Source organism: Dipodomys ordii, unplaced genomic scaffold, assembly GCF_000151885.1.
Source record: "Dipodomys ordii isolate 6190 unplaced genomic scaffold, Dord_2.0 Scaffold110, whole genome shotgun sequence".
Lineage (NCBI taxonomy): Eukaryota > Metazoa > Chordata > Mammalia > Rodentia > Heteromyidae > Dipodomys > Dipodomys ordii.
This window is the reverse complement of record NW_012267326.1, coordinates 5,108,169-5,120,858: the sequence shown is the minus strand read 5'-3', so window position 1 is coordinate 5,120,858 and position 12,690 is coordinate 5,108,169. Positions and strand designations below refer to the sequence as shown.

At 46.8% G+C, this 12,690-nt stretch overlaps 1 protein-coding gene across 1 annotated transcript in view; it reads left to right on the top strand.

Annotated features, from left to right (window-relative positions):
• The first annotated feature begins 2,851 nt into the window (after window positions 1-2,851).
• LOC105994830 overlaps window positions 2,852-12,690 on the top strand; it is a 131,392-nt gene continuing 121,553 nt past the window's right edge. The window contains exon 1 of the mRNA XM_013028469.1: window positions 2,852-5,622. Within this exon, the coding sequence (XP_012883923.1) occupies window positions 2,852-5,622 (2,771 nt within the window). The remainder of the gene's footprint in view (window positions 5,623-12,690) is intronic.

The window sequence follows — 12,690 nt, the reverse complement described above, 5'->3', positions numbered from 1 at the left end:
TTTTTTCTTTTTGCTTATGTGGTGCTGAGGAATCGAACCCAGGGCCTCAGGCATGCAAGGCAAGCGCTCTACCACTGAGCCACCTTCCCAGCCCGCAGGTAGCTTCTTGCAAAAAAAAAAAACAATGATTCTCTGTTTTGGGAGGGAAGATGTGCCACATTTTATTTCCTAAAGAAAAAAAATTAAACAGATCAAAGATGTAAAACTTTCATGAGAAAAAAATGATGCTTCATTTAAGGCACAGAAGGAAACCCTGTGTGACTCCCAGTGCAACTCTGTACTCTCTAAGAAAAAGGTTCATTCACTGCAGACTTTGAAGCCCCAGAGTTGGCCACCACAGCCTTTCAGAAAGACACGGAAGGGAGAGAATGCCATAGGGTCTTCCTGTCTGTGCTTCTATTATCTAGAAACCCGGGAGGAAAATAGTCAGGACTACCCATACGTTGAGTAGAAAGCCTCTACTGGGTCCCAAGGTAATAGAATGTCTTTTGGAGGTCCATTCCTACTAATTCTCCATTGCTTTAAGAGTTACTGGCTATTGAGATACTGGTACTTTACCTGTAATACTAGCTACTTAGCAGGTTGTGATTTGAGGATCTAGTTCAAAGCTAGCCTAGGCAGACAAGAGAGTCAAATCTCCAAGAAACTACCAGAAATCTGGAGGTGTGCCTCAAGGGGTAGAGTGCCAGCCTTGAGTGGAAAAAACAAGGGAAAGCATGAGGCCCTGAGATCAAGTCCCTGTATGGACCTAGCACAGGCGTGCCTACACACACGCATGCAAGCACGCACACACACACACACACACACACACACACACACACACACCAAAAAAACACAGAAACCTGCTTTGACTCAGGTAACCAGCCACAAGACAAAGATATGAAGGTCGCCTCAGGGCCTTCAGCGAACCTCCAAACTGCTTCCAGAAAGAAGGCAGGCTCTTTCCTCTCAGCTAACAGGGGAGTTGCCAACTATCCATCCCTCAGTCCTAAGGCTTTCCCCAGTCCTAACTCATAGTCCTTTCTACTGGACCCTTGGAGCCACCGGCAGCTCCATCCCAGCATCCTCTGTTGTCTTGGCAAGAACTTGGCTTTTCTTTTCTTTCTTTTTTTTTGCCAGTCCTGGAGCTTGAACTCAGGACCTAGGGCACTGTCCCTGAGCCTCTTTTGCTCAAAGCTAGCACTCTACCACTTGAGTCACAGTGCCGCTCCTGGCCTTTTCTGTGTATGTGGTACTGAGGAATCAAACCCAGGGCTTCATGTTTGCTAGGCAAGCATTCTACCACTGAGCCACATTCCCAGTCCTCTTTTCTGATGGAAGTACCAGGCAGCTTCTTCTGAGTCCCCAAAGCTGGTTCTAAAATACATCCTCTATTCTAAGGAGAAAGTTCTGTCCTTCACGGAATGACCTCAGATGCAAGGGCATTCCCTCCACAGGCGACGACTCCCCCTTAGCTCAAATCCTCCAACCTCCCAACACTAAAATCTCCTCCCCTTGTCCACACCCACCATGCATCCCCCATCCCTCTCCCCCCCCCCTGCACCTGCCTGGCCCACTCTTTAAGCTCTTCCCTTCCAGCCTCTCCAAACCATGACCCCTCCCTCCTATGGAGCCTCTGGATCCCTGCCTGCTCCACACCTCCAGGCACTCCTATATCTAGGAGCTCGGCCCGTACAGCCACACCAACTCCTGCAAGTCCTTTTCCAGTTTCTCACACCTGCATTTCCCTCTCATACACACACACACACACACACACACACACACACACACACACACACACACCCTGCATGCCCCACCCATCTGGCCTTACCCATATAAAAAATATTTTCCTCCAGTCACATTCACTCTGCCAACAAATATCATTGCTAAGATTAGGAAGGATTTGCCATGGGCACGCTCATTTTGTCTCTCTGCTTCCAGGCTGCCACCCTGTGAGCTGCTGTCCTGTCACATACTCTCTAGGGTCATGAACAGAAACACACCACCAGACACTGGGGGCCTAAATCGGACTTTTCTTGCCTTCAGTTATTTATCTCAGGTTGGCACAGCCAGAAGACAGCTCACATGAACATGGATCTTATAGATTCTTTCCTGATCCTCATGGCCTCTTTATACTTTCCATATCTATGTACACGGATTGTCTCCTTCACTAAAACATTCACTTAAAGAAAGTAGGAACTTTATTAACTTAACACGCAGTACTTACAACATGGCAAGCACATAAGACATGTTGCTTTGGCAATTCTTCCTGAAAAACCTGTGTGCTTGCCCTGCAATCTACTCTAGAGTTCATCATATGTCTCAGTCACTTTTGTGCAACATGCTCAGGTGTACCTTGCACTGAGGGTGCAGAACACAACTGTACCTGACCTAGGCCAGAAGCTGAAGCAATCTGCAAGGTAGAAGTGGACTTGATGACAAGCCTCCCAAAGTCTGGAGCCACTAAATGCCCAAAGACAGCCAACACTCCAATTTCTCTGGGCCTTTTGTCTCTTCTGTACCGCTAATCCCCATGCCTTAGAAATCATCAGTTCCACTGGATATCGCTCTGCCAAGGAAAAACTACCAAGGAACACAGGGCTTAGCCCCATGTATCATAGATGAACTTCTTAGCTAGAGAGTCACCATCTGACTGACACATTCTAGACCTTGATTGTTCAAAGAGTTCACTTTGCTTGGAGTTCTAGGGAGAGAGCCAAGGCACATACCACAGCTCCTAATCTAGGATCAAGCAGCCGATCATTTGGAATTCATATTCTAATATATATGAGACATTGATAGAGGACATCTGATAAAGCACTCAAGGAGAAGAACAAGCTCTGGCCCCCCAAGAAGAGAGAGGGGCAGGACAATGAGGCCCAAAGAGCAGAGACCAGAAGACCAAGCCACTAACCAGCCATCTTCAGGGGAAACATCTATTGCTCTTCCGGAAACCAACCTCCTCACCACCCCTATGGGACCCAGCAATGACAAGTACTTGGGGAATGTGGGCCCTCAAGAGGAGGCCAGAGTCCCCAAGCCTCCAGCTACTGGGTCTCCTATATTTAACATGGAAGTAGGAATCTTACTTAAACATTCATGGCCCATCAACCGCAGGTTGAGGAAGCTAAGGTACCCCCAAATAGTTGAGGTCAGACCCACCCGAGACCCCCCAATTGAGATTTATCTCTATGACAAGACTGAGAGTCTTCTGCCCAGACCTTTCTGGATGGACGAAGACATTCGTGCCACAAACCCTCAACCAGTGAATAGCAGTGTCCCCAGGTCATCCATGGGGGATCTTGGCTCTGACATGAAGGGAAACCATCTGCACAAACCTCTCTTCACCCTCAATAATAGCAACCACTCCATCATTTCATGCCCTCACACAGTCAAGGTGGAAGCCCCCAAACAGGGATCTGGAATCACATTCCTCAAGGAGGGAAATGTGCACAGAGCTGCCTCCATGACCAACAACACCATTATTGTAAACTTTAAACCTCACATCCCTGGGGGCCAAGATGCCAAGCCCAAGGCTGTCAAGTCAAAGTCTGAAACAGACATTAGACTCCTCAGAAACACTTCTGCCAACAGGAAAGGGCAAGTGACCCTCAGACCCCAAAGAAGCAGCCAACCCCTGAGGAGCTCAGCTTCAGAACTTAATCCCTCAGTTGAGAGCCCAACTCTGGGAATCCAGGCTGCCATGGTCAAATCTGATGGTGACCCAGCTACATTACACAGGGCTGCCTCCAGTAATGAGAATGTGCAACTCACCTCCAGTGCTGTGTCAGGTGAAGACCAGGTCACTGGAGATATGGCTGATGAGGAAAATACACGAGAAAAAGAAAATAAACCATGCAAGGACAAGGTGTCCTCCAAGGTCACCACATCAAAATCACTAGAATCCATACCCACAAAAGCCAAGGTCTCCAAAACTCTACCCCCCATAAAAGCAAGGGACTCCAAAATGCTGGCTCCCATTAAAGTCCCCCCCAAAATTCTGAACTTCCAAAAAACCAAGGTCCCAAAAAACCTGCATCTGAAAAGGGCAGAGATCTCTAAGACTCCACACCTCCCAAAACCTGACGCCAAGACATTGCTTCAAAAAAAACCAGATGCCAGCAAGACCTTGCACACCACAAGACCTCACGCCACCAAGACCTTGTGTCCCACTAAACCACAAATGAGCAAGACCTGGCCAGTCAAACTAAGACCCAAAATACCAGACACGTCCAATAAAACAAATGTCACCAAGACAGAAACATCCAACTTAGGGCCCACAAAAGCTGCCAAACCTCCTACTGCCAGGGGTAAGTACACAGCAGACAAAGCCAAACCAAACCAGGCTATATCCAATACCAAGAACAGGTTAAAAATCAAGAGCTTCCCATTCATGAACAACTATGAGGAATTCAAAGCTAAGTACCATGCTTCAAATAATGAAGAGAGGAAACAGCACATGGATACCTCGCTCAGCAACAGCAAGCAAGAAATTAAGAGTCCCCAATCAGCTGAAGCCACAGCTGTTGAAAGCCCTACTTCTGGGACCAATTCAACCATACAAGACACTAACGGAGACAAGGCCACCTCAAGCACCCCCCAAATACTGGAACAACCTACCCCACTTCTAGGTGCCTGGGACAAGGCATCCCAAGATGCCACTAGCAATGGACAGTCCACCACCACGTCCCTAGCAGCAGGGGGCCCAGCCTTGAGACTTTTGGTTGCCAGGATGAATAAGACCACTAAAGATGCTAAACCAGTTGATGATGGCTTCATCACCATCATAGTATTTGCCAGGAATAACCGAGAGGCATTTAAGAGGCAGAGGGCCTTACTGGGGGCCTCTCATTACCGCCCCCCAGCGGAAACACCCCAAGCACTTCCCAAACTAACACAAAGGGAGAGGGAACCCCAAATGCCTCACACCAGTTCTCAGGTCTTAGCAGGCACCTTGGATCAACAACACCCACAACCAGGTGAACATGGGAAGGCCAAGGACATGACACTTCCCCATTGGCCCACACTGCAGCTACAGACACCTAATACCGAGCAAAGTAAACTTGTCTCCGTACCAGAAAGAATGCCAAAATTGGAATTTAACTTCAAGGGGAAGCCAATGGAGGCACCAAGCAAGATGCGAATTTTGCAAAGAGAACTTCACATCGCTCACCAAAGGCTGCAACACAACAGTAAGCCACTACACAAGCAACACTTGTGTGGAAAGGGTGGTCACACATCCTTTCTTAAGTATTTACTCTCATGCTCTGAGGAAACTGACCCACAGCGAGGGTTTTACACAACCATAGAAGATAGGAGATACGAGTCTACCTTACAGTTCATGAAACCAATTACAGACTATAAAGAATACCTGGAGATTTGTGAAAAGCTGAAGATGAGGAACCAATTACCTACAACCAATGCTGCCCATGCAGAGGAGACACCGCCTACCAACAGACAAGCCTCACAGCCCGAGAAAACCCATGAGGACAGACTTGCTGAGACATGGAACAGACTCAGCGCATCACTACGCAAAAGACAACCTCTGCAGAGAAAACTCTGCGACCTAGGCATTCAACAGCTGAGAGCCTATCAGATGAGAAGACGTATGACAAGAAAACCTGGCATTGTCAGAGAGGTTTGGTATCAAGGAGGTTTCAGCATCCAAAAAAAGGAAAAACCACCAGAGAAAATCCTGAAGCCCTTAAAGCCAATTGGTCCAGCCAGAAATTTTCAAGTACAAAAAAACCATACTCACAGACTGATACTATGAGCACACAAGGATTTCACACATCAAATCAAGAAAGGAGCCAAAGGATTTCCTACCACACAAAATATTACTCAGAGCAGATACTCAGCTTTTCTTTTTATTATGATTGTTATCACAGCACTCTTAAATTATATTATGTGCTTCTTGCCTTTCTTAATGTTATTATAAGGAGTTATATAGAGGGGTTTACAATTCCATAAGTCAGGTAATGGGGACAGTGCTTTTGGGACCATGTCACCTCTCCTCTTTGTCTCATTCTCCCCCACCCCTGTCATTGCCAAGTTCAAGCCCTGGTATTGGTATGCATGCATGCGCGTGTGCACGCACACGCGTGTGCACACACACACATACAGAGCAATCACTGTGTTCCTGTGCTACAACTGTCTGCAGAACTTGACCTAACACAATGCCCAGCTACTCTTGAGCCTCTTCCCACCTCCAGGAGTCCATCACTTTGGGACTCTACTCTTCCCATTGCTACTCCATCTTGTGGCCTCTGTCTGCTTCCCATCACTCATACTCTAAAAGCCCTACTTGATCTCATTGTATCTGAGTGTGTTCCTGAGGATTGGTCTTTTTTTTTTGCCAGTTGTGGGGCCTGAACTCTGGGCCTGGGTGCTGTCCCTCAGCTCTTCAGCTCAAGGCTGGCACTCTATCACTTGAGCTATAGCGCCATTTCCAGCTTTTTCTGCTTATGTGGTGCTGAGGAATCGAACCCATGCAAGGCAAGCGCTCTACCACTGAGCCACCTTCCCAGCCCAGGATTGGTCTTTTGTACCTCCCAGGATGACTCTAAGTCCAGCAGCAAGGTGGGGTCTATGGCAGAGAGAGTGGTCTGATCAGGATTGTCAGATTGGTCAAGGTACTTGGCTAACTGGTTCCCACAGGATCTTGCTTAAGCCATGTCCTGGTCAGGAGTCACAAGTGGGGGGTGGGTTGGAATGCTATCCCTGGGCCTCCCACAGTACACTGTGGTACACCCTCTACAGGCTGGTCCATCAGCCAATTGCCCAGCCAGGAATACTGAATTGTCTCTCTACAAGGATGGTCACACAGGTACATGACAGAGAGAGATTCCCAGGGGGCTGGGGCTGGTGAGGAGCATGTCTGCTGGAAGCTGCTCCTATGTTATCTCTTCCTCAACTCTGATCACCTGCTATACCCATCAGGAGTCTGACTGGACCTGCTATGGACAGACAGCAAACAGGACTGCAATGTGCATCATCTGTACCCACTCTGTACTGGCCACTTTAACTTCTACCATGGAATAAGGAAAAAGCAAGCTGGGTTCTTGCTCCCTTCCCTCTGACCTGCAGGAGCTGGGAGGCATCTTGCTCAAGGACTAGCACTGCAGTGACGAGTCTCCCCACTGATAGCTGCTGCTGTGTCCTGGAGACCCATGCCAGTGAGTAAGTTCGTTGAGTCCTCACTGGGAGTTGACAGAGAACAGGAATCTCAGCCACACTTTCAGAGAGCAGGGAAAGCTGTCAGGCACAAGCTATGTCTCCATGTGTCAACACAGCACCTGCCCCTGGTACACAGCATTTGGGGTCTTAGCTGCGGAAGTAGGGTCAATATCCCAGGCCACTTTAGGCAAGGTGACTGTCTCAGGTCACTCTCTTTTGACTTCCCAACTTGGCAGAGCTTCTGCCCAGTTAGTCGGCCCAACACAAGTCTGGGCAAGAGGTGGAGGAGATATGATTCAAGTTTCTAATCATAAGACAGATCACAAAGACAGGCTGGGTGGACCTGCACAGGTCACTGCAAAGGCCACGAATCCAGAGCTGAGGCTTCTTTGAAGCAAGTCTTTCCATCAGCCCTCAGACTGCCTTAGACAGCCAAGGTAAGCCAAGTCACCTGCAGGGATTTTCCTTATCCAGTACCATCCCCTCCCCAGCAAAGCCTGACATAGTGAACAGAACTAAACCTGAATGCGTCTCCTATATTCCCTGCAGTTATCCCACAGTGCCCAATGTCAACTGGTCCTTCCTCATATATCAGCACCTGCTACCCACTCTGCACCACCCCTCACGCACCATCACCACATGAAAGAAGGGTTGCTCCTGTCTTTGCCTCCTATACTGATTTCTACCACAGCACTTTCAATGCTTTAATATCAGTGTCAAAGATCTGATACATCACGTATGTACACTTAGAACAGATGTGGCAGAGGAAAAGACCAAACTATAACACACTATCTCAGTGGGACTCCACTTCAAATAACAGAATGCAAACTTAAGCAAAAACCAAACAAACAGTACTTATTGAAGGGATTCAAAACATCTCACATACTGGTGGTCACACTTGAAGAAGGGGCAGAGTAAAGACTGGACATCTAGCTGGCTCACATAGCTACTCAGGAGGCTAAGATCTGAGACTCAGGGTTTGAAGCCAGCCTGGGCTGAGACTCTTATCCTCAATGAATCACCAGAAAACCACAAAACCAGAAGTAGAGCTATCACTCAAAGTGGTACAGTGCTAGCCTTGAGCAAAAAAAAGCTCAGGGACAGTGCCTAGGACCTGAGTTCAAGACCCATGACTGGAAATCTAGTCGACCCACAAGAAATATTTTTCTCCCCATTTCTATCCTATGGTTTCCCCCAAATAAACACATATTCCAGTTCCTGAGTAGGCACCTTCTGCAGCTCCAGGGACATACTCACCCTGACTGGCTGTCTTTCCAACTCAAATTCCTAAGAGCATTTGATTGGCCTACATTGGTACTTTACTTCCTTAGACAAAGTACACACACCACTTGGAAGACTGGAACTTCTCAAGTGTCTGAAAAGGTTTCTCATTCATTCTCTTCCTAACACCCTCCTGCTTGGGTACTTCTACTTGGCTCTTATGTTGTCCAGGGTTAAGTTCACCTTGGGTGATGGAGACCACCCAGTCGCAGAGAGGCCCTGGGCTATCTCTAGCCCTCCTCTACATCCTTTCCCACTCCTAAAACTACTCTCACACAAGACAAGAGGGATCCCAGTACCTCAAACTCAGTAGTTGCCATGAACTTTTAAGTCCCCAGGACTGTAAGAGAATGACCCGAAAATGAATTGTTCAAATGAAGGCATTTTAGAGATCAAAAAATTATTATTATTTTTTTGTCAGTCGTGGGGCCTGAACTCTGGGCTTGGGTGCTGTCCCTCAGCAATTCAGCTCAAGGCTAATGCTCTATCACTTGAGCCCCAACACTACTTCTGGCATTTTTGGCTTATGTGGTGCTGAGGAATTGAACCCAGGGCCTCCTGCATGCCAGGCAAGCACTCTACCACTGAGCCACCTTCCCAGCCCTCAAAAGATTATTAACAATTATGTTTGAACAAGAAGCATGGTCTAAGACAGGCCAGAATGTGCATGTTTTCTGTGCATATGTGCCCAGCACTGGGCTTGAATACAGGGCCACCCACCCTCATTTGGCTTTTTAACTCATGGTTGGGGTTCAACCACTTAAGCCTTAGCTCCACTTCTAGCTTTTTATTGAGTTTACTGGAGATTAAAAAAATCTCTTGGACTTGTCTGCCCAAGATGGCTTCTACCCATAATCCTCAGATTTCAGCCTCCTGCATACAGGATTACAAGCATGAGCCACCACACCCAAAAGGGCTTCCACACATAATCCTTAGATCTCAGCCTCCTGCACACAGGATTACAAGCATGAGCCACCACACCCAGCTGGGGTCCAGCCTTTACTCACAATGGTTCCTCATATGGAAGTCTTGCAAAAGGACTTGAGTGTCTCCTACCCCTTCATCAAAGTCCAACTCCAACCTCTCTCCTTTCTTTGTGCCTCTGATGCCTTCTTTCTGGCATAAGTAACTGCCTTCGCCTTCTGATTACTGCTATATCCCAATCTCATGTGGTTTATTTGCTCATATGTATCTCCTATGAGGAAAGGAATGTCTCCCTGGTATGCTTGGATTTGTGTTGAATTTTTGCTCATAGTGAGTGTTCAATAGGGATTTCTTCATTTGCTTATAATCACATCAACGACTCAGTTTCCCTCAAAACCATTCTTTGCACCAGATGTGGTGATACTCACCTGTAATGTTGGAAATGCAAGAGTTGGAGGTAGGAGGATCGAGGTCTCACCAGGCTGAATCACAAGAGCTTATCTGAAAGTAACAAGAGAAAAAGGGCTTTGGTTGTGACTCAGGTGAGAAAGTGCTTGTCTAGCAAGTTCCAGGCCCTGGGTTCAAACCCAATGAGTAGCCGCTGGTGACTCACACTTGTAATCCTAACTATTCAGGAGGCTGAGATCTATGGATCACAGTTCAAAGCCAGCCCAGGCAGAAAGTCTGTGAGACTCTGATCTCCAATAAACCACCAGAAAACTGGAAGTGGCACTGTGGCTCAAGTGGTAGAATGTTAGAGCTGAAGAGCTGAGGGACAGAGCTTAGACCCAGAGTTCAAACCCCACAATGACCAAAAACACAAAACAAACAAAATGAATAAGAAGAACAACAAAAAACTCTCAGACTGTCCCAAACCAGTTGTTCTCAGCCAAGGAGTAATCCCTCTGGAGACGCTTTTGCTCTCACAAGTAGGGAAAATACCTCTAGCTTCCAGGGGCATAGTGACACTGACCTCTACAGCACATAGACAACAGTCCCCATAAAACCAACAATTACCCAGACCCAAATCCAAAGCATGTTGAAGTTAAGAGGCCATGGAAGGAAAATGGGGGTTAGCAAGGCACTTAAAACTTCAGCTCACTTCCTCACAAAATTGTCCTAATTTCTAAAACATGGAGATAAGAAAACTGTGAAAATTGCCAGTATATACACCATAAATACAGTCAAAAAACCAACATGCATGAGGATTTAGTGTAGTGTAGGAATAAAAGTAGCTCCAACTGACTGTAGATTCAGTATCCATGCTGATGGAAAAAGCATGTCACAACACTGGGCTCTGGCTGTAACCCACCCACAGGCAATCAATGCACATGTGAATGACTTGACAGCACATACGTGCTGCACAGAGATTCATCCACAGGAATATTCTCAGCTGTGTAGGAGATTAAAGGTATCTGGGCATCAGTGCCTCACACCTTTGTTCCTTCCTAAGTAGGCTACTCAGAAAGGTAAGATGTGAGGAGCACAGTTGAAAGCCAGTCCAGGCAGGAGAGACCATGGCCTTATCCAGACCTTGAGTTCAAATGCAAGCATACGTAAAAAAAAATTTAAAAAGGAGGATAGGCTAGTAATATGTCTTAGGGTAGAGTGCTTGCCTAGCATGCATGAAGCACTGGGTTTGATTCCTCAGTACCACATAAACAGATAAAGCAGAAAGTGACACTGTGGCTCAAATGATAGAGTGCTAACCTTGAACAAAAGAAGCTCAGGGACAGTGCCCAGGCCCTGAGTTCAAGCCCCAGGATTGGGGAAGAAGAAGGAGGAGGAGGAGGTGAATGAAGAGGAGGAGGAGGAAGAGGAGGAGGAGGAAGAAGAGGAGGAGGAGAAGAAGGAAGAGGAGGAGGTGGTGGTGGTAAAGAGGAGGAAGAGGAAGAAGAAAAGGTAAAGAAGAGGCAACAAATTCTAGATCCTTCTCAATTTACTGTCATATAAGATCCAAAGTTGAGGGGCTGGGAAGGTGGCTCAATGGTAGAGTGCTTGCCTTGCATGCATGAGGCCCTGGGTTCGATTCCTCAGCACCACATAAGCAGAAAAAGCTGGAAGTGGTGCTGTGGCTCAAGTGGCAGAGCACTAGCCTTAAGCTGAAGAGCTGAGGGACAGACAGTGCCCAGGCCCAGAGTTCAGGCCCCTCAACTGACAAAAAAAAGGATTCAAAGTTGATTCAAATAAGTCACTATGAAAGTGGAATATGAAACTTTTTCACCTCCCTTGAGGTGCAAAATACAGCATATTATGCACAAAAAATTCCAAAATAGTAAATGTGTCTTATCACATAATCTGACAAAACCAATTTCTAAAGAAAAACTCAGTCATACCTTATTCCATTTTGCTTCCACTTGGGTAAATCTTTTCAGTATCCTCACTAACAAAAATGTTGAATTGAACTGAAACTTCTTTTTACAGCTCCTTAAAATACAAAGTCTATACATTTTCCAGGTGCCAGTGACTCATATCTGTAATCCTAACTACACAGGAGGTTGAGATTTAAGGATCACAATTCAAAGTAAGCTGAGGAAGGAAAGTCCATGAGATTCTAAAGCCAGAAGTGGAACTGTGGCTCAAGTGGCAGAGGACTAGCCTCAAGCAAGAAAAGCTGAAGAACAGCACCCAGGCTGAGTTCAAGTACCAGGACCACCACCACCGCCAATAACAACAACAACAAAGCCACATTCTTCTCACTGATGGGTACGTTTTCCAGATAACTCCTCTAAAGCATACAGATCACCATTCTCTCTTCATGAACAGAGTAACACAGATCCAGTTCACTTGTCCTGTTTGCCCAGAATCATTTCAGTAATCTTAACATTGTGCCAGACAGACATCAGTTCTGCCGCCCCATGGAAAGGGGGTTACATGTCCAGTAGAAGAGCCTGTGTGTGACCTGTGACAGTGTTCAGGGTCAGCCATCAAGTGGAAGTGAGCCTTTATGTCTATCTTTAGGCTCCTTTATAAATCTAGTGTAAACTAATTCATCAGAAACACTTTCTCTAAACTGTGGTCGCTATAGATTGGACCTAGGATGGCATACAAAACAATAGGCATGGAAAGCTTAGGCACCAACTTGGCACTTTTTGGAGGTGGTGGAACCTTCTGGATGTAGGGACTATGGGAGGTCTTCAGTCACCCGAGCTGACTGACTCCAGTCCCTTGCTCTTCCTCTCTGGAACTCACCTACCATGGGCTAAGATGGCTTTACCACACAGGCACTACACCATTATGCATCAGGCTTAAGTGACCATGGACAGAACCTCCAAATCCATGAGCCAGAAGAACCTACTTCTCACAGAGCACAGTGGTGCTGTGTGGAAT